The sequence below is a fragment of the Sus scrofa genome, chromosome 5, assembly GCF_054392235.1.
Source record: "Sus scrofa isolate SSC_HxYL_T2T_F1_AM1 chromosome 5, Sscrofa_HxYL_maternal_Yorkshire_Landrace_v2.0, whole genome shotgun sequence".
NCBI classification, from domain to species: domain Eukaryota; kingdom Metazoa; phylum Chordata; class Mammalia; order Artiodactyla; family Suidae; genus Sus; species Sus scrofa.
The window spans coordinates 453,709-476,342 of record NC_139387.1 but is presented as its reverse complement, the minus strand read 5'-3'; the positions used below and the strand labels follow the sequence as shown (position 1 = coordinate 476,342).

General features: G+C 66.0%; 3 protein-coding genes and 1 long non-coding RNA gene across 21 annotated transcripts in view; 1 reads left to right on the top strand and 3 right to left on the bottom strand.

The window, feature by feature from the left end:
* Nucleotides 1-503: 503 nt before the first annotated feature.
* Nucleotides 504-8,938, bottom strand: MAPK12 (mitogen-activated protein kinase 12). 3 transcript variants are annotated; one of them, XM_085024844.1, is made up of 12 exons: nucleotides 8,684-8,785; nucleotides 8,427-8,556; nucleotides 6,176-6,234; nucleotides 5,322-5,433; nucleotides 5,198-5,227; nucleotides 4,953-5,000; nucleotides 4,377-4,491; nucleotides 4,056-4,127; nucleotides 3,605-3,684; nucleotides 3,447-3,525; nucleotides 3,180-3,353; nucleotides 504-1,024 (listed from the first exon to the last, which is right to left on the bottom strand). In XM_085024844.1, exons 2-12 carry the CDS (start codon nucleotides 8,439-8,441, stop codon nucleotides 945-947), a joined length of 864 nt encoding a protein of 287 aa, XP_084880970.1. In that variant the 5' UTR covers nucleotides 8,442-8,556; nucleotides 8,684-8,785; the 3' UTR covers nucleotides 504-944.
* Nucleotides 8,939-10,483: 1,545 nt separating this feature from the next.
* MAPK11 (mitogen-activated protein kinase 11) lies at nucleotides 10,484-17,716 on the bottom strand. Of its 6 annotated transcripts, none has more exons than XM_021091324.2 (12): nucleotides 17,217-17,716; nucleotides 13,882-14,011; nucleotides 13,751-13,809; nucleotides 13,564-13,675; nucleotides 13,462-13,491; nucleotides 13,335-13,382; nucleotides 13,140-13,254; nucleotides 12,904-12,975; nucleotides 12,583-12,662; nucleotides 12,095-12,173; nucleotides 11,847-12,020; nucleotides 10,484-11,614 (listed from the first exon to the last, which is right to left on the bottom strand). In XM_021091324.2, exons 1-12 carry the CDS (start codon nucleotides 17,699-17,701, stop codon nucleotides 11,535-11,537), a joined length of 1,464 nt encoding a protein of 487 aa, XP_020946983.1. In that variant the 5' UTR covers nucleotides 17,702-17,716; the 3' UTR covers nucleotides 10,484-11,534. The 6 variants fall into 6 exon arrangements, with proteins under 6 accessions (XP_020946983.1, XP_020946986.1, XP_020946988.1 ...); XM_021091327.2 differs by lacking the exon at nucleotides 17,217-17,716 and adding an exon at nucleotides 16,619-16,767; XM_021091329.2 differs by lacking the exon at nucleotides 17,217-17,716 and adding an exon at nucleotides 15,115-15,718.
* Nucleotides 17,717-19,030: 1,314 nt separating this feature from the next.
* Nucleotides 19,031-22,221, top strand: LOC146403057 (uncharacterized). The gene is made up of 2 exons (XR_014845564.1): nucleotides 19,031-19,161; nucleotides 19,471-22,221. It is a non-coding gene; the product is annotated as an uncharacterized LOC146403057 (long non-coding RNA).
* Nucleotides 21,778-22,634, bottom strand: part of PLXNB2 (plexin B2) — a 26,417-nt gene continuing 25,560 nt past the window's right edge. For 7 of the 11 annotated variants that reach the window (XM_085025256.1, XM_085025263.1, XM_085025259.1 and 4 more), the window contains one exon: nucleotides 21,778-22,613. In XM_085025256.1, the coding sequence (XP_084881382.1) occupies nucleotides 22,509-22,613 (105 nt within the window). In that variant the 3' untranslated portion in view covers nucleotides 21,778-22,508. The remainder of the gene's footprint in view (nucleotides 22,614-22,634) is intronic. The other 4 variants (XM_085025261.1, XM_021091298.2, XM_085025262.1 and 1 more) reach the window with 1 other exon arrangement.

Genomic DNA, 22,634 nt, shown 5'->3' with positions numbered 1-22,634 from the left:
CTCACTGATGGTGGTGGGGCATGGCCCGGCAAAGGGCAGGAAAAAAAACACCGAACCTAGTTTTCTGCTAAGGCACAGGCGTCTCAAGACACCAGAGGTGCCTGGAGGGGTCTACTGTGACCACCCCCCAAAGCCTGGCCTTGGAGAGTGCAGGGAGTCCTAACATCTGGAGCCGAGATCCACGTTGAACCCTGACACACACACACACACACACACACATGCACACACACACACACACCCGCCCCCGTCAGCCTCCGGCTCCAGGATCTTAGAGGAAAGCCACCCTACAAGAGGGGCAGAGCCAGGCCGTGAGGTGGGGGCTCCAGACTTGGGGCTCATGGCACAGGATGGGGTGCACCAGCTTTGTGACCTGGGAGGGAAGGGGTCCCCAGTGGCTCAGGATGGCCCAAGGCTCCCAGGCCAGCCTCCATACTCTGCACGGGGCTGCAGCTCAAAAACCTAAAGCTGAAGACCTACCCCAAGAATCAGCAGGCGAGGCAGAGCAGGAGAGAGAAAGGGTTTATTTCCTCCAGCCGAGTGGCCACGCCACGTGGCCGATGTACATTCCAGGCTGGGGATGCAGAGGTGTCCCTGAGTCATCACCTGTGCCCTCCCTGTCCTTCCTCTCAGCAATGGCATAAGCCAGGCCTCGACCCTAAACCCCTCCCCCCTCACAGGCTCCGAGGCGTCTTGCTGCACCCTGGAGGAGCAGACCACTGCTCAGGGGGCCAGAGGCCAGCCCCAGGTCAGGTGGGCATCCCGTCCAAAAAGGCCAGGTGCTCCTCCAAGGAGAGGCTGAGGTGGGGCCTGAGAGCAGGAGAACAAGCTTGTGGGAGGGGCTCCAGGGAACGAGGGCACTCCCAGGACGCGAGCCCCAGCCAAAGCCACAGGGGAAACCAGGACGGCCCTTCCAGGGGGAAGCCCCAGCCAGGTTCCAGGGGTCTTCACAGGGCCGTTTCCTTGGAGACCTTGGTCCCCAGCTGCTGGGGAGGCTTGAAGCTGAGCACCTCTTTATACGTGACACCTGGGGCAGGATGGGAGTGACAGAGTTACGCGAGACGGGGCCCCTCAGCCCTCAGACAGCTCCCCTCACACCATCCCTGCTGAGATGGTCGCCAGCCACCAAGACGAAGCCCCGGGCCCAGCTCCCTGGTGCTCACCCCGACCAGCCAGAAGTCCCGTGGGGTTCCACTCAGGGTGAGGGTGGGAGTGGGGGTGGGGAGAGCTCCCAGGCCCAGGGCACAGGCTTTGAGCCACTGACCTAGGGGCTCCCCACCCCTAAAAACGACAGGGTCAGAGGTCAGCAGGTGGGCTCCTTTGTCCCACACGTGCAGGGGCATCCTAAGTCACAGCCACTTTCAGCCCACCCGTGGCCAGCCACAGGGACTGTCCCCCTACCCACGGCCCCTAGATTGCCTGTGAGCGGAAGATGACCCAGGAAGGTGAAACAGTGTTCACCGGCACGGCTGCTCAAGGTTGCAGCAGGGCACACTCCAGCTTCCAGATGAGTGTGAAGCCCCCCCCAACAACCTGCAGCGCCCACCTCCCTGCCTGTGCTCCTGCTGGAAGGGACGGGCCGGCTCTGTTCAGCCTGCCCCAGCGGGTCCCTCCCCCAGTCCTGGAAGCACCCGTTTGGAGACCACTGGTACTCCCCAGGCCCAGCTGGGAAGGACTGTGCCTTTAGAGCAGGTGCCCCTGTGGCTCCTCCCCCACGGGGTGCCTCCCAGGCCCGTCATCTGACCCTGGAGCAAAAGCCGGCGCTCGCAGAGAAAGTTTGTATGGAGAGGCCATTGCTGTGGGGCTGGCTTCTCCCAGGGGAACAGGACGGGGTGAATTTGCATCCCTGACCAGGGGCTCAGCCACAAACAGTCACGTATCTACCATAGTCTGCAGTCAAAGCAGAAACTCTTACTACGCTTTGTGGCTGGACCGCAGGAGGGATCCTGTGGCCTGTGGTTTGGGGCTACCTTTTTTAGCAACAGAAAACTTAAAAGCAAAAAACACAGCACCAATAAGGGCAGAACCCCTGCGGGTGGCACTGAGAATCCAATGACGCCGAGCGGCACAGCTGGAGAACCACCACCCGCCCAGCCCCACCCTCCCCCACGCGCAGGACCCCAGCGCGGGTCTGAGGCAGAGGCAGCATGGGGTCTAGGACCATGGCAGCCAGCACCACAGCTCCAAGGGCACAGGCTGCTCCCGCAGACATCCCTGCTCCCCCGGCGGGTCCTGCAGCCGAGAGGACACCTGCCCTGCTGCGGTGGAGATGGACAAGGCCCACTCCAGCACGAAGGAGGCTGGAGACCTGGGCAGGTGTTCCTGAGCCCAGCCTCAGACTGAGCAGGCCCGGGCAGCCCTCAGAGATGAGGAGGGGTCCTTGGTCTAGGGGGACGGCTGACGCAAAGCCTGGGGGTGCAGCAGAAGTGGAGTGGGGGCTGAACGGCTCAGAGGGCGGGGGTGGGGGGGACATGGGAGGGCTAGCGAGGAAGGCTGAGGCGCTGCCTGGAGTGGACCTTATCCTGCTTGTGGGACGAGGGGGTGTGCAGCTGCTCAGGTGGGAGGGCTCCTGGAAGGGGCAGAGACAAGCAAGGAGATTCAAGGGGTAGGAGCTGAGGCCTGGGGAGTGGGTGCCAAGGGGCTCCAGGGTGACCCAGTCTCTGGCCCAGAGGGCAGGGGGCAGGCTGGCAGGTCCGGGGGCTGGGAGCAGCCCCGTGCCCGTGGCTGTCCTGAGCCTGGAGCCACCTCCCTGCGAGTTCCAACCAAAATCCCTCTCCTCTCTGTGCAGAGCCTTTGCCGGGAATGCCCTCCCTTTCATCTTTCAGCTACTTCTATGTTTTGGTCTTTTCAGGGCTGCACCCGCAGCATAGGGACGTTCCCAGGCCAGGGGTCAAATCAGAGCTGCATTTGCAACCTGTGGCCTACACCACCGCTCATGGCAACGCCAGATCCTTAACCCACTGAGCGAGGCCAGGGATCGAACCTGCATCATCCTGGATACTAGTTGGGTTCGTTACCACTGAGCCACGACAAGAACTCCATCCTTCAGCTCCTCTGCCCTCTGCCCTGTTCCTCACCTAACCTGAAGCCCAGGGTGGGGGGACCCAGGACTCCGGACCCCGGCCACCTGCATGGGGCTTGTGCGGTCGAGCCGCGGACCCTGCCCAGAGCCCTGCACTCACGCTTCCACTCGTCCAGCGTGCGATCCACGTCATCAAAGGACTCGTCATACTTCTGGGCCTTGGGCTCATCCTCCGTGTCCTGCAGCGACTCGAAGTAGGGGTGGGTCAACGCCTCGGCCGCCGTCACCCGCCGCTCTGCATCCAGCACCAGCATTTTCTCCAGGAGGTTCACCGCTGGGGGAAGGGTGGGTCAGGCCTGGCTGAGGGGAGCGTCCCGGGTCCCCGCACCAGGTCATGGACCCCATGCCCACGCCAGCCCCACCCTACCCAGAGGGCTTGCGTTGGTCAGGACGGAGGCAAAATCCTTTTTCTCCAGCTCAGGGAGACCCTTCATGTAATTCTTGGCCTGTGTGGGAAGCGAGGGTGAGGGGCCGGCCCCGCGGCCCAGGCCCAGGCCTCCAGCCCACGGCCCGCTGCCCACTGACATCCGCACTCTGCAGCCTCTGCACGAACTCCTCGGGGGGCGTCCCCGTCACCTTCATGATCTCCTTCAGCTGGTCCAGGTCTCGGCTGAGGTCAGGAGCACAGCGTGGGACCAGAGTGCGGAGCTGGTGGAGGGGAGCCCCGGCCCCCGCCCCCCCAGGAGGAGGGGAGTCCCGGCCCCCGCCCCCCCAGGAGGAGGGGAGTCCCGGCCCCCGCCCCCCCAGGAGGAGGGGAGCCCCGCCCCCCGCCCCCCCAGGAGGAGGGGAGCCCCGCCCCCCGCCCCCCCAGGAGGAGGGGAGCCCCGCCCCCCGCCCCCCCAGGAGGAGGGGAGTCCCGGCCCCCGCCCCCCCAGGAGGAGGGGAGCCCCGCCCCCCGCCCCCCAGGAGGAGGGGAGCCCCGCCCCCCGCCCCCCCAGGAGGAGGGGAGCCCCGCCTGGCTCCAGGTGGAGGATACGGTCGCTGCCTCTGAAGAGCGTCTTTCCTGTGATCATCTCGGCCATGATGCAGCCCACTGACCAGATGTCCACTGGGACAAAAGCCCCTGCATCAGGGCTCGGTGGGCTGGGGAGGGGGGCACACACAGACGGCGGGGGGGGGGTGGGGGCGGAGACAGACGCGGGAGTGGGTGCAGTGGAGGGGGCGCGGCCACAGGTGCCATCAGCCCGCCCGGCCCCGCCCGCCGCAGCCCAGCTCGGCAGGCCCCCAACAGCAGGGGCGCAGGCAGGGCGGCTTGGAGGCTGGGGCGGGGAGGCCCTGAGCCTCCGGTGTTCCTCACCCGTCTGCGTGTAGCGCATCCAATTCAAGATGACCTCAGGTGCCCGGTACCAGCGCGTCACCACGTACCCAGTCATCTCGCTGTCGGCCTGTCTGGCCAGGCCGAAGTCCAGGATCTATGGGCAGAATCGGGAAGGTGGGGCACCGGGGGTGGGGGGGCGAGGGCAGCTTGCGGCCCAGGAGACCCGAAGAGGACTGGGCACACCAGGGTCTCCAGGACACCCTCTGGGCTCTGAGGTCACAGCCACGTACCCCTAAGCCTCCCCTTCGGTGCCTCCCCACAGCCAGTCACCCCAAATCCTAGACCAGGCACCCGAGAGGGGTCTCCTTCCCTGCCCTCCTCTCCCCGCTAACCCTGCAGGGCCTGGCGCCACCTCTGGGGAGGCCTCCTCAGCCCAGCCCTGGCTCAAGCCCAGGGAGCCGGGCACACATTCCCCACCAGCAAGGTCCCGCAGGGCCCATCTGCCCATCAACTGCTTGCCAGTGCCTGTGCCAGGCCTCCTGCAGGCCAAGGGCTGAGGGCACGGCAAGCAGCAGGGCAGGTTGAGGGAGGCCCGAGCCCCCAGTTGGCACACACCTTCAGTTCACAGTCCTCATTCACCACCAGGTTGCCAGGCTTCAGGTCCTGCGAACAAAAGACGGCTGTGCAGCACCCCCGCCCGCCCGCCCGCCAGGGTGCAAAGGGGAGGGCCTGGGCCGCACCCGACCATGGGAGCATCCAGGCCGCTGAGGGTGCAGGGGCGTGGGGCCCAGGGCTGTGTGCAGGCCTTGTGCCCCGTCCAGTGAGAAAGGAGGCCCCTGAGCTCGAGGGCCAGGACTCACCCTGTGGATGACGCCAGCAGCATGGATGTACTGTGTGGACAGAGCGGGCAGCGGCAGTGAGCTCAGGGGGACCTCAGAGCCCCGGCCCAGCCCCGGGGCTCCACCCCCTGTGACGGCCCCCCACCTTCAGCCCCTTCAGCATCTGGTAGACAAGGAACTGGATTCGGTCGTCACTCAGCTTCTCGTGCTTCATGAGCTTTCCCAGGTCGGTGCCCATGAACGGCATCACCAGGTAACTGCAGGGACCGGGCAGGTAGAGATGGCAGGTGTCACGCCTGGGGGCCCAGGCCCGGGCGACCCCGTCGCCCTGCAGCACCCGGCCTCCAGCTCCCACAGGCCTGCACGGGGCCCCATCCTGCTGGCCCCACGCAGCCCAGCAGGTCACGGCCGTGCTTCGGGGTTTCCTGAAGGGAGCTCGCCTGCTGGGGGTGGCGGGGAGGGCGCAAGAGAGAGAAGGGAAGCGCCCGAGGGCAGGTGGGACAGCAGGACATCTAGGTCAGAGGCGGGGCTGGACAGGTGGAGGGAGAGAGACAGGGAGAGACACACAACGGCCCGCCAGGACACAGAGGCCAGTGTGCGTCCTTGTCCTTCCCAGGCCTTCCCAGGCCTGGCCCTTGGCTCTTGGCTGACAACAGTGTGAGTCCAGGGGTGGCCTCCTGGGCAGCCGCGGGGCAGGCTCAGCAGAGCAGGGCAGCGCTGGGTGCCCTGTGGCGCCCCTCCCCTGCCACCAGCAAAGGTCAATGGCTCCAATTACAGGCCACACACTTAGTGCCAGGGTGCTAGAGCACGGGACTAGCTAACAGATCCTCAGGTCCAAGGCTGGCACCACTGGCACTGGAGGAGGAGGCCCAGGTCCATCAGGCAGTACCTAGCGGTACTGCCTCCAGCCACCCCCCTGCCAACCCCCAACCTGAAGCTGACACCCAGGAGCCACCCAACACCACCTGCTCTGCCGGGCCAGCCCCAGGCGGCACTCACAAGTCTGTAAAATCATCCAGGGTCTCATCAGGCGTGAACACGTCCAGCAGTCCAATCACCTGGGGAGGAGGCCAGAGCACCAGGTTGGCCGGGGACACGGGGGCTCAGACACAGCCTGCTCTGGGCAGGAAAGCCTCCTGCAACTGGCCTGGTCTCCCCCCACCATTCAGGGCCTGGCTCTTGCCCACCAGCAGCTCAACCCAGCCCTGGCACACACGCCCATGGACAAAGGCTATTTTGGGATGGTGACAGCCAGGATCCTCCAGGGGAGGGGCGGCCCCAAGTCTGGGTCAGCTCCCAGGCCATCCAAGGAGCGCCAGCCCCATGGCCCTTCCTCCCCCTCTTGCTGTCCCCACTGAAGACCCAGGACCACTGTGGGGACAGCCTCTCAGGGGAGAGTTCCTTCGAGAGGCTGCGCCTCTGCCAGAGGCCCAGGCAGGCAACACTGTGGCCACATCGACAGCCCTCTGACCAGGGGGATGGACAGCAGACAGGTAATGTGACAACTGCTACCTGGGGTTCCAGTGACAAGGCCTCCAGGGACCCTGGGAGGCTGAGAATCAGAGTGGCTGGAGGAGCAGGTGGATGTGCTGGCAGGGGGACACCTGGCAGAGGCCAGGCAAATGATGGCCGGGGCAGGAGGGAAATTGCTTGGTGCGTTTGAGGAACACGGGAGAGAGGCCAGGTGGCCAAGGACCAGGCCAAGGAGTAGCCAAGGAGAAGCCGAAGGGAACCCGAGCAGGCCCTCGAACACCAGGGAAGGTTTGCTTTGATCCTAAGAGCCACTGAGGACGGTGAGATGCTGAATGTGTCCCCTGGCTGCTATATGGGGACAAACCAGAGTGAGGTGAAGGTGGATGGGGTGGAGGGACAGCTAGATGACCAAAGCGGACACCAGGGCCAGAGATGTGGGCGGGGTGGAGGGGACAGAGTGGCACATCCAGAGGGGCCTGGAGGCAGGTGAGCCGAGGGCCCTGGGAGGAGGCTTTGGCAGGAATGGGGGCGGGCAGGTGGTATCCATCAGGTTGATGGAGATCTCTAGGCCTCTGCGGTGCAGACGGGGCCTGGGGCGGGGCGGGGCGGGGGGGGAGGACGGAGGAGCTCACGCGGGTGTGCCACTCGGCCTCACCGAGCCTAGCTCCTCCTAGGAACTGGGTTTAGGAAGCTCTTGGAACAGCCCTGCAGGTTGCAGCGCTCCGCGCTGTGGGTCAGGGGCTCCCCTGGGAGAAGGACCCACTGGTACAGATCGGGGCGGGAGGTAACTGGACAGAAGGCCTGGAGACGGCACTGGAGCAGCAGGTGGTGGGGGGAGCGGTGGTGGGGAGAAGCCGGGTGAGGACTCTGGGAGAGGACAAGCCTGAGTGTGACCAGATGTGACCCAGAGGCAGTAAAGGCCCGGCTGGGCTGGTGAATGGGTGCCACCCGGGAAGGGTCAAGGGTAGAGGAGTCTGAGAGAAAGAAGGACCCTCTCTGCGAGGGGCTGAGAGGTGGGCGTTGGTCAGGAGCCAAGGGGTGAGTTTCCTGGTGGACACGGAGGCTCATTCTCGTGGTTCTGATGAGCCAGGAGGTGCCAGACCACCACGATCAGTCGGGGTCTGGGCGCCCAGATCACCAGCCCTCAGACTGGGCAGGGGTGGCTTGTGTGGGAGGGGACAGAGCTCAAGGCCACAGGCAAACAGCAGGAGCACCCCCAGCAGAGGGAAGGGCTCTTAGCAGCCAGCAGCGTTCCCAGGAGAGGCTTGAGGCAGTTCCGGACGCAACAGACTTTTCCCTGCCGGAGGCTGGGTCCAGCCCCTACCCCAAGGGCTGTGAAATGCACGCCGCTGGACGTGAGGAAGGCGTGTGCCCCGTGTCCTTCGCACACCAGCTCCCCAAGGCCCACACAGGCCCCCTCGGGGCTCCCAGGGCTGGGGCTCAGGAGGTAGAGGGAGCACAGCGGGTTCAGGAAGGGGTGCCCAGAAGAGACACGGTGCCCCTTCCAGAGACTCGCCCCCCACCTGAGGTCGCCTCTCGCCTCGGGGATCCTGCTTGGAGGCGGGACCTGGAGTGAGCCCCCGGGCAAGAGGACGTCGTCCCCTGACCGGGGCCTGGGCCGGGCGGACGAGCCGGATGTGGCCTCGGGAAGGAGCCAAAGACCAGACCGGAGTCCTCTCCAGGGCCTCGCCGCCGCCGAGGGGCTGCGGGCCAGGCGGGCGCGGGCGCGGGGGCGGGGGGGGGGGGGGCGGGGAGCCGAGGCGACCGCGCGACTCACGTTGTCGTGGCGCATGTGCTTGAGCAGGCGCAGCTCGCGGTAGGCGCGCTTGGCGAACAGCTCGGACTGGAAGGGCCGGTACAGCTTCTTGATGGCCACCTTGGCCCCGGTGCGGGTGTCCACCGCCGAGCTGCGGGACGCACCGCTTAGCGGGAGGGCCGGCCTCGCCGCCCGGCCCCCCGCCCGGCCTGCGCTCACCACACGGCGCCGTAGGCGCCCGAGCCCACGGGCTGCAGGTCCTGGTACACGACGCGCACCTCCCAGGCCGTCTTGGTCACCTCCTGGCGGTAAAAGCCCTTGCGGGCGGCCGCCGGGGCGCTCATGGCTGGCCGGGCACCGCCCCGCCGCAGACCCCGCGCCCCGAGGACCCGGGGCCCGGGTTCCGCGGGGCACCCTGGCGCGCGCCCCTGGCCGCGGCGCGGGGCAGAGCCGGCGCCGCGCCGCGCCGCCCGTCGCCGCCGGGGCTCCCCCGCTCCCGGCTCTTGCCTCCGAGCTCTCCGGAGCCGCCGACCCCGGCCCGGGCACAGCGCGGCCCCTCCCCGGCCGGCGCACCAACCGGCCCCGGGGCCGCGCGCACGTGACGCCGCGCCCGCCCTCCGGCCCCTCCGGAAACCTGAGGCGGCCGCCCGCCCGCCCGCCCCGCCGGAGGCCGGAGCCGGAGCCGGGGGAGGGGACGGAGGGGACGGGGAGCGGCGCCCGCCGCCCCGGCTCGGCTCAGCCCCCGGCGCCCGCCCCTGCCCTTGCGATGAAGCCCGCAGACCTCCAGAGAGGAGGCGTCTTAACAGGGGCCGCGTCTCCCGCCTGCAAGCACCGCCCCGGGGCGCTGGCCCACGGCGGGCGGCCCGCCGGAGCTGGGCAACCTCCAGCCCATCCCCGATCACTGTCCACCCCCCAGCGCGCCGCCTGGTCGGCCCCAGCTCCGCCGTCCCCAGCACCTGCCTTCCCCCTTCCCCCTTTCCCTAGGAAAAAGTCGGTTCCATCTCCCAAGTCACACAGTTGCAAGTCCCTCTGCCTGTCCTGCCCCTGCCCAGCCTAGGCCCTCTGGTTTGTTCAAAGGCCAGCGGGAGCCTCCTCTCTCTCTCCAGGAAGGTGTGCCTGACCCCAGGGGTGAAGGGGCCTCTCAGTGCCCCGCCCCAGGTGGGGGCTTCATCATTTCATGGGTTTGGCCCCTCCTTGACCCGCTGCTCCTGGAGGACAGAGCCCCCAGTCCTTTCCTTGTCCTGCCCTAGCCCAGTGACCCAGGCGGGAGGGAGAGTGGGGTAAGAAGATCCCCAGGGCCCCCTGCCCCGCCCTCTGTGCCCTGCACCATGAATCAGCAGCTGAGCAGCTCAGGCCTGGCCAGAGCAGCTTTACACCTGGGCTGCCGAGGGCATCTGGGCGCTCTGGAGTGGCCGGCTGGTCAGTGGGAGCAGCCTGGGGTCACTGGAGCCACCACCGCCTCTCCCCAGGTGCTTCATGCCCTGGGCTGCCTGTGGCACTCTGCCTGCCTCCTCCAGGAAGCCCCCAGCAGTCCAGAGGTTTCTGCGTCAGACCAGACTCCCCGGTGAGGCATGTCCCAGTTCTGCTCCTGTTCGCCCCCGGCCCCCCGCCCAGGACTGGACCCAGCCTGGTCTCCAGGGGTTTTCCAGGACCAGAAGCCCAGTACCCGCACCACCCAGGCCTCTGGAGGCCCACCTCCCCAGTGGTCTGCACCCCAAGGCCTAGGCAGAGACATAGGCTGTCCCTGTCCTGCGGATACCCTGCCTGATTCCCCCTGGGGGTGTGCCTGTGGGCTGAAGCAGCCCGCCATCTCCCTGGCCCTGGGAGGGGCAGGCCTTTGCTCTCAGAGACCCCCGCTGCCCCCCACGTCTTCCCTGACCACTGGGTGAGGGGGCAGGTCTGGATCTGGACCAGAGCCCGTGCAGTAAACCCCGGCAGGACAGACAGCATCCCTCACTCTCAGCGAGCAGGGAAGATGCTGAGACCGCTGCTTGTCTGTCCAAGGACTGGAAGAATGGGGCCATCCCTCCAGGCCGTGGGGACAGCGGGCAGCAGGCCCTGGAGCCCAAGACACAAGCTGAGCGAGAGAGGACCCCTTTTATTGTGAAACCCTGGGGCAGGCACTTGACATTCAGATCTCCCTGATCCCGCAAGGCCAGGGGTCACCCCCCAGCCCGCCTGACAGAGAAGCCCCTTGAGGGAGGACCTGCACCCCCAGTGCATTTCGAGCAGAGGCTGGAGGTCAGCTGCACCCTGGAGGGGCAAGACAGGGCTGCCCTGCAGACGTAGAGCGGGCAGAGGTTTTCTTCAGGAGCTCTGGGCCAGGGGCCAGGATCCGAGTCCATACCAGAGTGTGGGTCCTCCATGCTGGAGCCCCCAGGCCTGCCAGCCCCCCAGCTGGCATGGTGCCCTCGGGCCTCTGGAACCTGCTGCAGATCCCATGCCCAAGGAGACAGGATCCTTTTGCTCACATGGCTGACCCTGGTCACCTCGCCCCTGGCCGGCAGCACGGCTCCCACCCCAGGACCTGGGGGGGTGGGCAATAGTGAGCCACTGCCACTGCCGCCCCAACTTGGGCCTCCTGCTGGTCATGGTCGCTGGCCTTTGGATGCCCTCAGGTCCACACATGCCTGCATCTGCTTTGACATGTGAATCCCAGGTGTGCCCAAGATAGCACAGGTGAACACATGGCTCCAGGCAGCTGTCCCCACCTGCCCCCCAGGGAAGATTCGGCTCAGCACTTTGCAGGGCAGCCCCTTCCCGCTGAGCGGCTCTGACCACCCAGACTTTTGTCTCCAGGAGGCTGGGCCCCAAAGCACCACCCCCCCCGCCCCGCCGACCATGCGACAGCCCTCTTCGGCTCAGGAGACTGGAAACAGACACCATCCCCGGGGGGTGCTAGGGCACCCAGGTCCCCCACAGTGAGGTCCCGAGGGAGACTCAGGTTGCTGGGAGCGGGTCGGGGACCAAGGAAGTCCTGACAGCTCTGCCCAGACTCCCACGTCGGTGGCTCACACATGAGCATCCAAGCGTGCAAACTTGCCCCAAGGAGTGTCGCGTAGACAAGGGGTCCTGGGAGGCAGGCTGAGGGAGGGGGCAGGCCGGCTCAGGCCCTGCCTTGAGGTCGCCTCACTGCTCAACCTCCAGGCTGCCAGGTGGCCGCGGTGGCTCCGGGGGCTTGAAGCTGAGGACCTCCTGGTAGGTGAGCTCTGCGGGGGGAGCGGAAGGGTGAGTTCAGGCCCCCAGCAGCCCAGGCGCTTGGGCTCCTTCCTGGGCCTGCCTTGCGTTGCCTCTGAGCCTCCGATGGACATACCAGACCCCTGGAGTGGGGCGGGGGCACCTTGTCACCCACCCAGACCACTCTCCAGAGGAACTGGAGCACTCTGTGCAGAAAACAGGCAGCGCCCGGCCCAAGGGGCCCACGGCCCCACCCCCACCCACCCTTCCACTCCTCCGCCGTGCGCTCCTTGGCCTCGATGCTCTCATCATAGGGCTCTGCTTCCGGCTCATCCTCCGGGTCGTGGTACTGGCTGAAGTAGGCGTGGGACAGGGCCTCGGCCGCGCTGACCCTCTGGTCACTGTCCAGCACCAGCATCCTTCCCAGGAGGTCCACAGCTGCGGGGTGGCCCGGGGGGTCAGCGCCACGTCCGGGCGAGACGTGCAGCCCATGCCCCAGGGCCCACGCTCACCCAGGGGGTTGGCGCCACGGAAGATGCTCCTGAGATCCTTCTGGGGCACGGGGGGCAGCGACTGGATGTACGCCCGGGCCTAGCGGCGTGTGGAGGGGGCTGCTCAGGGCCCACCTCCCCGGGCCTCAGCCAGGCAGGGGCTTGCCAAGAGAAGCCCCCAGACCCGTTCACTCCAACAGGCCTGAGCAAGGGCAGGTGCTGACCAGAGACCTTCCCACTCTGGATCTGGCAGCTCCAGCCCCTCGCCCGGCCCCGATGCCTGGAGGACCTGGGCCTGGTGCCACTCCACTGCCCTGGCCAGGGCATGCCGAGATTTTACCCTCCCTGGCCCTCACGCCAGGAATCCCCGAAGGGGTCAGGTGCCTGCCTTGAGGTCTATTCCACCGTGAGCCGTGCTCCCCACACGGGGCACCTATTCCCACAGCGCCCCTTCCTCTGGAGTGCCCAGGGGCTTGGTCAGCAGAGGGAGCCGGTGGCCGACGACTCACGTGTTCCGAGGATATCTTCGCTAGAACCTCAGGGCTGGGTGTGCCCACCACCTCCATGATGCGCTTCAGCTGGTCGATGTCTGCTTGGCTCAGGAAAGGGCCGGCAGCCGGGCATGGACCCTCCCCAGGAGCCCAGACCCAAGACCTGGGGCACTGCCAGGAGCCTGCTCTCCTATAGCTGGGGACAGTGAGCCCAAGGCGACATGGCGGGGGCAGAGGAGGCGAGACTGGCCAGAAAGGGCCAGAGCCCACCTCCCTCGACCCCCACCCGGCAGGAGGGGGCCCTGGCTCAACCCTCCTCCCTAACCGGGCCAAGGATACAGTCATTTCCTGGGAAGAGGGCCTTTCCCTGGAGCAGCTCGGCCATGATGCAGCCCACAGACCAGATGTCCACTGTGAGAGGAGGCGTCCCCATTAGCCTGCCCACCCGAGGCCCCGCCTTGGAGAGGCAGCTGGGACTGCACCCGCCCAGAGGCCCCTCAGCCACCCCCCCACCCCCAGAGAGCCTTGGCCTCCGGGTCCCACTGCGCCCTCCGCAGGCCGCCGGCTGATGTCACCTGTCTGGTTGTAATGCATCCAGTTCAGCATGATCTCGGGGGCACGGTACCAGCGAGTGGCCACGTAGCCAGTCATCTCCTCGTCGGCCTGGCGCGCGAGCCCGAAGTCCAGGATCTGCGGGGACCCCCGGGGCTGTTGGTGCCTCTGGGTCTCCCCTTCCCGCCCGCCAGTCTGGCCCGGCCCCTGTGGCTCACCCGCAGCTCGCAGTCCTCGTTCACGGCCACATTGCTGGGCTTCAGGTCCTGCAGGGCGGGCGGCCAGAGCGGCGTGAGCGAGGAACGCAGCCTGGGCAGGAGCCCCGCCCTCGCCGCCTGCACCTACCCGGTGGATGATCCCCGCCGAGTGGATGTACTGCCGAGGGGAGACGCGGGCGTCAGCTTCCGCTCTCGTGCGGCCCGGCCCGCCCCCCTCCCTTGAGCCCACCTTCAGCCCGCGCAGCAGCTGGTACACGAGGAACTGAACGTGCTCGTCGCTCAGCGCCTGGCACTTGACGATGTTATTCAGGTCGGCGCCCATCAGCGTGGTCACCAGGTACCTGCGTGGGGTCAGGGATCAGCACAGGGCCCCCACCCCGCGCCCTCCCTGAACGAGCTCACCAGCTGCGGCTCACACTTCGCTGAAGTCCTCGATGGAGGTGGCCGGTGTGAACACGTCCAGCAGCCCGATGACCTGGGTGTGGAGGGCAGTCAGGACCCGGCGGGCTGAGGACGCCCCACCCCGGGCTCTGCCGCCCCGGCTCACGTTCTCGTGCTTCAGGTGCTTGAGCAGCCGCAGCTCACGGTATGTCCTTCTCGCGTGGATCAGAGACTGGAAGGGGCGCGACAGCTTCTTCACCGCCACCCTCTGGCGCAGCCGAGTGTCATAGGCTGAGCTGCAAGGAGGGCATGAGGCAAGAAGGCCCTGGCACTGGGAGGTGCTCGCACACTCACTCCGAGCCTCTCCTCTCCCTCCTGGGGCAGCTCACCCCCCAACCCTTCCCAGCCTGCAGGGTCCCGGCCCGCCCCGCGGGGGAGCCCAGAGCAGGACCTGGATTAACCTTGACTGCAGAGATTCTTGCCCCCAACTCAGGGTGGAAAAAACATGCCAGGAAAACAGCCACCAACACGCTCCCACAGCAAAGAGTCCTCAGGCTCCCCTGGGGGCCCGCACCCTGGGGGTTCCAGAGCCCCCTCCAAAGCCCCTGAATATTCAAAATACGGACAAAAAACTGAGCAAAGTCTTCACTGCATCAGCACTCTTCACAGTGAGGAACCGGACAGTGAAAAATGTCCAGGGGTCCCCGCTGTGGCGCAACAGGATTGGTGGCGTCTTGGGAGAGCTGGGATGCAGGTTCGATCCCTGGCCTGGCTCAGTGCCACAGCTGCGGCTTAGGTCGAGTCGGTGGCTCAGATCTGGTCCCTGGCCCAGGAACTCCAGATGCCGCAGGGCGGCCAACAAAGAACAACAAAATGTCCAGCAGGAGACGGTCTCTGGGCCCAGAGACCACGAAACACTTCCCCTTGCCCGACCCCCTCCCCAGAGGGCCAGGCCTGCAGCACCCCCAGTCTCCCCACCTACTCTGCACAGCAAGCCCTGTCTGGCATCGTCTTTTTTTTTTTTTCCTGTCTTTTTGCCTTTTTTTGAGCCACTCCCACGGCATATGGAGGTTCCCAGGCTAGGGGTCTAATCAGAGCTGTAGCCGCCAGCCTATGCCAGAGCCACAGCAACACGGGATCCAAGCCATGTCTGTGACCCACACCACAGCTCATGGCAACGCCGGATCCTTAACCCACGGAACAAGGGCGGGGATCGAACCCGCAACCTCATGGTTCCTAGTCGGATTTGTGAACCACTGCGCCACGACGGGAACTCGTGTCTGGCATCGTCTTGAAGCACAAAGGGCCTGGCCGTCCAGCGCCCCCCACCTGGCCCTCGGCCCCACTGCCCTTCTGAAAGCGCAGCCTTAGCACCCTTTTCCCTCCAGCCGGAGCTCACCTCTTCCCTGCCTCCCACTTCATCTCTTGTCTCCTGTCAAGGACGGCCTCTTCCGTCAGGAGGCCGGGAGCCTCAGGCCACCCCCCAGGCCCACACAGCCCAGCAGCAGCAGTTCCTAGGCCCAGGTGGCAGAGGAGGAAGGCCCTTCCCCCCAGCCTGCAATCTGCAGGGGAAGGTCCAGGTCATTGCTGGGGGGGAGTAGGAAGTGGCCCCTCACTGGGGGTGGGAGTGCAGAGGATCCTTTAGTGTTTGCACAATCCAATGATGGGGGGGGCAGAAGTGGCCGGCTTCGCAAGAGGAGGGAGGCACAGCCCTGTGCAGCGAAGCACAGTGGGGCAGACAGAGACCCCCGCTCTGGGAGCAGGACAGTCCCTAGGGCCTCCCAGCAAGGGCTCTGTCAGATCCCCCAGGGGCCGCCCCCTCTTCATGGCCTTGAGGCCTCAGACATGAAGACAGCTAACCCTGTGGCTGGACTGGCGGAAATGGCCTGCCTGAGGTTCCAAAAGGCTGGCCAGTGAAAACCCAGGGGGCCCAGGGGAACTCAAACCCCTGCTCTGCGCTCCAGTGCTGGGTCTTGGGAGGGAGTCTGAGAAGCCCCTTCTTAACCTTCTGCCAGATCCTAAAGTGACAGTCCCACCACCCTCGAGACCCCCACAGGGGACAGGAGCTGACTGGAACCTCGGGGGTACGCTAAGGACATGCTGGGCTCAGGGGCGCCTCTCAACCTCCGCCTCCACAGCCAGACTCACTGTATACACCGCGACTGCCTCCAGGACTGTCCGCAAGCCCTCCAGCCCCCACCCAACCGCTCGCAGAGGCCTCTGCACCCGCATCCCTCCTGCTTCCAGCCTCAGGCATCGGTCTGGGCCCCCGGGGCCTAAGTGCAGGGCTGTCTGAGCTCTCTGGCTGGGGGCAAAACTGGGGTGGCATAAGGCGGGCATCTCTGATCAGGTCTACACCCCTTTCCGATCGTAGACCCCCCCAGGAAAGCAGGGGAGGCGGCTGGACCCACCCGGGAGCTCGAGGCCGTGCTGGGGGCGTTGGGGGGGAATGGGGGAGCGCTGCCCTCCCTTCAGAGGAGCTGTTCTTTCTCAAACAAAACTCCCCACCCTCGGGCGGGGGCATCTGCTCGACCCCAGGACCTCGTCCCTGACCGGGGCCCCGGATGCCTGCTCAGACATTTAGGGGCCCTGAGACCTGCCCTCCGGCCAGCTGTGGCGCCGCAGGGTTGGGGCCTGCGGGGGACGCTCCGGCTCGCAGGGGACGACCCCTCGCCCGCCGGGGAGAGGCTGGCTTGGAAAGTTTCCCTCACGCGCCCGCCCCCCATTCATTCCCCGGATCCGCGTGAGGCCCGGGGGCGGAGGCAGGGCGCGCCCGTCCCCGCGCCGGGCACCCCACGCCGGGCACCCCGCGCCGGGCACCCCGCGCCGAGCGGGCAGGGGGCGCGCGCTCGGCCCCCCCACCCCGATCCCCCGCCCGGCCCGCCCGCCCGGCCCGCCCCTACCATACTGAGCCGTAGGCGCCCGAGCCCACCGGGCGCAGCCCCTGCAGCCGCTGCGGCACCTCCCACACCGTCTTGTTCAGCTCCTGCCGGTAGAAGCCGGCGCGCGGGCCCGACATGTCGGGAGCGGCCGCGGCTCGGCCCGCGCCCCCCGCCCCGCGGAGCCCGAGCGGCGGCCGGAGGCGGGGCGGCCGGGGCGGGGCCGGCGAAGGGCTTCCCGCAGCCGGACGCGCGGCTTCCTGCGCCTCCGAGGCGCGGCCGAGCGGAAACCGGCCTTCCCGCGGCGGCCGCGGGGCCGAGAGGGGCGCTGCGGGGCGCTGCGGGGCGGGGGCGGCCCCGGGACGACGCAGCGCCCGTCCCGCCTCGCCCGCCCGGGGTCCACGCACCTGCCCGGAGGCAGCAGCGCCTCCCGCGGCGCGGCGCGGCCCGGCCCCGGCCGCCGCCTCTCCGGACTCCTGTCCCCGCACCCTCCCCGGCCGCAGCGGCGCCGGCACCTCCCCGCTGCCCGGCCGCTCCCTGCACCCCTCCCTCCGCCTAGCCCGGCTCCCGCGTCCCAGCCCCCTCGGCCTGCTCGGTCCGCGCGGCCCTCCTCTCTCCCCACCTGCTCCGGGCCCCGCGCCCCTCCCCCAGCGCGCTTCTCGAGAGGAAGGTCGAGCCGCCTACACCGAGGAAGCCGGGGGGGCGGCGGCGGGGTGGGGGGGACGAGGAGAGAGCGTTGGCATCAGAACAGACAGTCCCCGCTCTCGAGAGGCAGGCATTTAGTTGGATAGGGCCCCCTTCCCCGAGGGCAGATGCGGGGGGCCTTGGATCCTGGGCTAGCTGGCTTCCCTCCCCCGGGGAGGCCGTCTGGCCTTGGCGGTGTGGGTCGCTTCCCGCACGGGGCGGGCTCCTGGGCTGGACCCAGCCTCCTCTTGGGAGAAGCGGGCCTGCTGCGCCAGGCCTGGAGAGACCAGCCCTCAGGACCAGGGACAGCGGCGGCACCAAGGGGTCTTTGGGGTGTTGTGCCCATAAGAGGCTCAACTGGGTCCTCTTTGGTGCCTGGTCCTCCTGAAACAGATGCCTTTCCTCCTCCTGAAATGGCTCCATCAGCTGTCATCTCTCCCAGGAAGCCCACACTGATCTTCCTGGGTGCGAGGTCAGAACCACAGCTGCTGAGGCCTGGGGACTCCCAGCCCTGCCCGTTTCCTCTCTCCACCCGGAAGGTTCAGTTTTCACAGGCCAGGTTAACCGTGAAGAGGAATGTACCCCTTTTCGGCATCTGGCTAGAGCTCTGGGCCAGAGCAACTGCTTCCACTTCCCAGGTTGCAGCGACAGGGGCCCCGAGAGAGTGTTGCCCTCCTGACCCTCCCCTCCTCCGGAAGCGGTGGTCAGGGGCTAGGCTGCCCCATCCAGGGAAGTGGGAAATCAGGCTGAGTGCCCACTCTTCAGTTGTTTTTCGAAATAAGTGAAAACCTGTGTTTTTATGTAAAATCTCCTGATTTTTAGAATATTTTTTAGCTGTTCCCGCAGCGTGCCGAAGTTCCTGGGACAGGAATGAACGCTGCGCTACAGCAGTGACCCAAACTGCTGCAGTGACAATGCTGGATCCTTAACCCACCATGCCACAGGAAAATTGCTAAATATTGATAACCAAATTAAAATAGAACATGTTAGAGTTCCTGCTGTGGCACAGTGGGCTAAGAACCTGACTGCAGGATCTTGGGTTGCTGCAGAGGCACAGGTTGGATCCCAGCCTGGCGCAGTGGTTAAAGAATCCAGTGTTGCCACAGCTGTGGTGTAGGTTGCAGCAACAGCTGGGTTTCAATCCCTGGCCTGGGAACTTCCGTGTGCCCCTACTTGAGACACCCGCCCTCGCAGTGGGTTAAGGATCCCTCATTGCCACGGCTGCCACTTAGTCTGCATCTGCAGCTCACATCTCATCCCTGACCTGGGAACTCCATATCCCTCGGGGTGGCCAAAAAATAAACAGGCAAAACAAAACAACATAAAATATGTCAACGGCAGTACTGGGCAGACACATCTGCCAAATTTGGGCTCTGGGGCAGCCCAGAGGTGAGAAGGGAAGCGGGGTCCCAGTCCCAGCCACTCCGGCTACCCTCGTGTGACTTAGGCCCCATCTCCCACCATCACCCGGCCTTACTTCCCTCTCTGGGAGCCAGCGCATTGGCTGGGGGTGATGGAGTGAGGGCGCTGGTGTCCCCCTCCCCCAGCTGCCCTGCCCGGGCCTCCTCAGCCTCTCACGCTGGGGGCGCCTTTTCCATAGTGGGCTGAGGTTTTGTGCGGAATTCATGAAGCTGCAGCTCAAGCAGAAGGCAAATAGGCGGGAGGCAGCAGGACCGTGGGAACCTGCGGCTGGCCTCGGGGAGGGACTGCCTTTGTCTGAGCCCTGCCTGGCGGGGCGGGCGGCGTTCCCATGGCAACGGGCTGCCCTTCCCGGAGGCAGGCACCCAGTCCGCTCTCCCCCTTGGAGGCAGCGGTGTCTGTGAACCCAAGGGACCCTTGCCGTCCTTTCCCTCACCGATCCCCTGGCATCCCGGCCATGAGTGGTCAGCGCTGAACGGGGAGAGGGGGTGTGCCTGCAGGGGAGAGACTGGGGGGCCTCCAGGAGGGGACAGAACAGTCAGAGCTTGGTGACTGGGCAGGTCGGGGAGTCTCCTTGAGAGGTGACACCAGTGAAGCTGGGTGGAGCTTCCTGACAGTCCTGCCTCTGGATTTAGCCTGACTTGAGGAACAGGACAGAGGGTGGTGGCCATGGGCGCAGGGCTGTGGCAGGCTGGCCGGGAGCGGGCGGGGGGGGTGGGGGCGGCACTGACAGGATTTCAGATTTTTGTTCTCACTGTGCTGCCTGTTTTCAGGTCCTGTCCTGGCTGGCAGATGGAGGACTGAGGCAGGCGGAGGACGGAGCCTGGAGCAGGTGTCGTGATGGAGGGCACCCAGGAGCAGCACGTGTGAGGTGCGAGAGGGTGGGGCATGGACGGGAGGGGGAGGGACACAGAGGAGCCTCCCGAGAGCCCTGGGCCCCACCCCCGGCCTTCCAGTCTCCACCGTGATTCAGGCCACCTCTAAATACCAGACCCCACCCCTTCTCTCCGTGTCCGCCGCCCCCTACCCCAGGTCCAGGCCACCCCCTTTTCAGCCCCACCCTGGTCTCCTGGTTGCGCTTCTCCCTAAGGTCAGAACAAATTTTCTAGAAGGCCATCTGGCCTTCACAGAGCCCCTTGGTCAGGGAGGGTTCTTGCTTTTAACAAGCAAGCCGGCGTGGCCCGGGGCTATTTCTGCGGCCTGGAAGGCGAGGTCATGGCCTGCCCGCCCCCCCCCCGCCCCCGCCCCCGCCATTCTTGCCTCTTTGCTCCCACTGAGGTGGGTGGGAGGAAAAACAGGAAGGGGAAGAAACAGGGTGGGTCACGCTTTGGTCCGCCTGCTGGCCTGCCCACCCCACACGCCCAAGCCCCATGCCCAGTTTCTGACCTTCATCGGCCTCGGAAGGAGGGCCCCTGGGTTCCTTCACACCCCTCCCTCCCAGTGGGGAGGGGACAGTCCCTGCAGCAAGAGGCTTCCGCATCTGCATTTCCACCCTGGCTGCTGGGCCTGCAGCCCCCACTGCCCCGCCCCCCAGAAACGACACTCCCAGACTGTGCCCCCTGCTCTGGTCTCCCCGCAGCTTGTTCAGATTTCCTAACCAGCTGGGTCTCTGGTCCTCACCATGGCCGCTTTAGGAGTCCCTGGGGCAGGCTGTCAGTTTGCCTAGGACCCTTTCATGTGGGAGAGACCCACTCTTGCTCTCTGTGGCCTGAAATGGACGGCCCCTGTGCAGAAGTGGCTTATGATTGAGGCCCAGCCCATTGAGACCTCTCAGCCACAATGGTGTGCTCCAAGTGGAAGAGATGCAGGCTGAGGTTGCCTGTCACCAGCATCCTCAACCTCTGAGAATAAAGCAGCACATGCGGAGAAGCAGGTCAGATGGAACCCAAAGACCTGGGAGCGCCTGGATCCAGCCATATCTGAAGCTAGACCCCTTTACTTTCTTCTATGGAGGCACCAAGTCCCTTTTCTGCTGTGTTGGAATTCTTGGAGCACAAGGGCTCCATCCCTTAGGGACCCTATCCCTCAAGCCCAGGGATGCTGTGCGCACGCATGTGTAGGCACGTGCGTGTGTGAGTTTTTTTGTTTTTTGTTTGCTTTTTAGGGCTGCATCTGTGGCATATGGAAGTTTCCAGGCTAGGGATCAAATTGGAGCTGCAGCTGCCAGCCTATGACGCAGCCACAGCAATGCCAGATCTGAGCCGCATCTGTGACCTACACCACAGCTCAGGGCAACACTGGATGCTTAACCCACTGATCGAGGCCAGGGATCAAACCCACATCCTCACTAGTTGGATTCGTTTCTGCTGACACAATGGGAACCCCCCGTGTGTTTTTGATGGGCACAGGCCTCCTTCTCTGCAGGAAACAGGACAATCTTCCCCTGTCACCTGACTCTGGGGCAGCCCCCTTCCTCCCTAATCTATAGAGGGGCCCCTTGCTCTCGGGCACATGGTCCTTGAACCACGCTTCTGTCCCGAGTCACCCTGGGACGGCTCCCAGGAGAAGAGGACCCTCGTGGCCCGACGGCCTTGAACAGGGGCAGGCAGGGCCCTCTCTCCAGGAACCACCGAGTCCAGTGGGGTCTTCACACAGAAGGGGGGGACCAGACCTGTGAGACACCCCTACCTGAGGAAGGAGAAAACAGGTCCCTGAGAGCTCACGCCATGCCCCCTCCACCCCCAAGCTCCTGGCCACGCAGCCCCAGGAAGGGAGGCGTGGGGATCTCACGGCCACCACCCACCAGGCAGGACTGCTTCCTGGGGCCCCTCGGAACCGCCCTCTGCATTAGGGTCATCTTCAGGCCTGGGCTGCACGCAGCTCCCTCCACAGCCCAGACCTCACTTCCCGGCCCCCCGACGACCACTCCGACCTGCAGGGCAGCAGTGAGGGCATGGACCCCGCTGAGCCGACGCCTGCGGGCCCAGAGGAGCCAGCCGGCAGCGTGTGAGTGAAAGGCCACACAGGCCCACCTGAAGGCCAGCGTCTAGGGCCGGATATTGTCCAGGGAGAGCGGCCCGGGAACAGGGCAGGGGACAGCTGATCAACAGCCCTAGGAGGAACCCAGCCAACCAGCAGCATGAAAAACACAATTGTATTTGATTTACAATGAACAAGATTTACAAAAAGGGTCGGGGGCGGTCCTGGCGGAGCTGCTCCTGGCTCCCCAGACCCAGGCAGGGCCTCCAGGTCGGCCTGTCTGACAGGCGGAGACCAGGACCCCCAGTCTGCTGGGTCCCTTCTGGCCGCCTGGGCCTTGACGTGTGACGTCCAGCTTGAGGTGGGGTCTCCAGCGCCGAGTCCACCGGAGTGCCCGCGCCGCAGGGCAAGCCGTCGAGGTCAGCAAGGCATTGTACCGGTTTTCTACCCCCAGCCCGGCAAGGCAGTCTGGGCGCTAGGTCCCGGGGGCTGCAGGCACTCAGATCCCACCCAAAAGGGCCAAACCCAGGTATCCGAGGTGGCTGCTGGTGCTCGGGGAGGGGGCTGAGGCCCGACCGCCCCCAGAGACCCAGCGTGGCGCCGGGAGTATAAGGCACGTTTTCAAATCACTCGGGAGACGTGAAGGAGACCCCAGGCGATGCTGGTTCTGCAGGAGGGAGCTGGTGCTGCTGGGCGCCCCGCACTATTGCTCAGGAGAAAGGGGCCATGTAGCTTCCAACATGGAGGTGGGGGCTGCCCGCCACGCCGCGTGCGCTTGGAAGCCCGGGGGCTCGTCAACCCTGCCGACTCAGCCACATTCCCCAAGGGTGCCCGAGCCCGGCCCCGGGCATCACGCACCTGCGCCCTGAGACCGGAACAGAGGAGTTGGAGGTCAGAGGTCCGTGACCTTGTTCTCGAGTGCAGCGGCAATCTGCTGGAGCCGGAAGGCCAGCTGCATCTTCTGGGCGGCAGGATCCTCCTCCAGGGCGTTGATGATCTGAGAGTGAGTCACGTCAGA

Bases quoted from the DNA above. Each gene is read 5' to 3' on its own strand.
- MAPK11 (XM_021091323.2), bottom strand. From the start codon at position 17,701: ATGGAGCCATTTCAGGAGGAGGAAAGGCATCTGTTTCAGGAGGACCAG. The intron at 13,383-13,461 runs GTAGGTGCAGGC...CCCGCCCTGCAG, and splicing joins CGGCGGGGATCATCCACCGG to GACCTGAAGCCCAGCAATGT. The intron at 11,615-11,846 runs GTGGGTGGGGGT...CTCCCCCCGCAG, and splicing joins CACGGCGGAGGAGTGGAAGG to AGCTCACCTACCAGGAGGTC.
- MAPK12 (XM_085024843.1), bottom strand. From the start codon at position 8,749: ATGAGCGCCCCGGCGGCCGCCCGCAAGGGCTTTTACCGCCAGGAGGTG. The intron at 5,434-6,175 runs GTGAGTGCCGCC...CGGTCCCTGCAG, and splicing joins CTGGATGATTTTACAGACTT to TTACCTGGTGATGCCGTTCA. The intron at 5,228-5,321 runs GTGGGGGGCCGT...CTGTCCACACAG, and splicing joins AGATGCTGAAGGGGCTGAAG to TACATCCATGCTGCTGGCGT.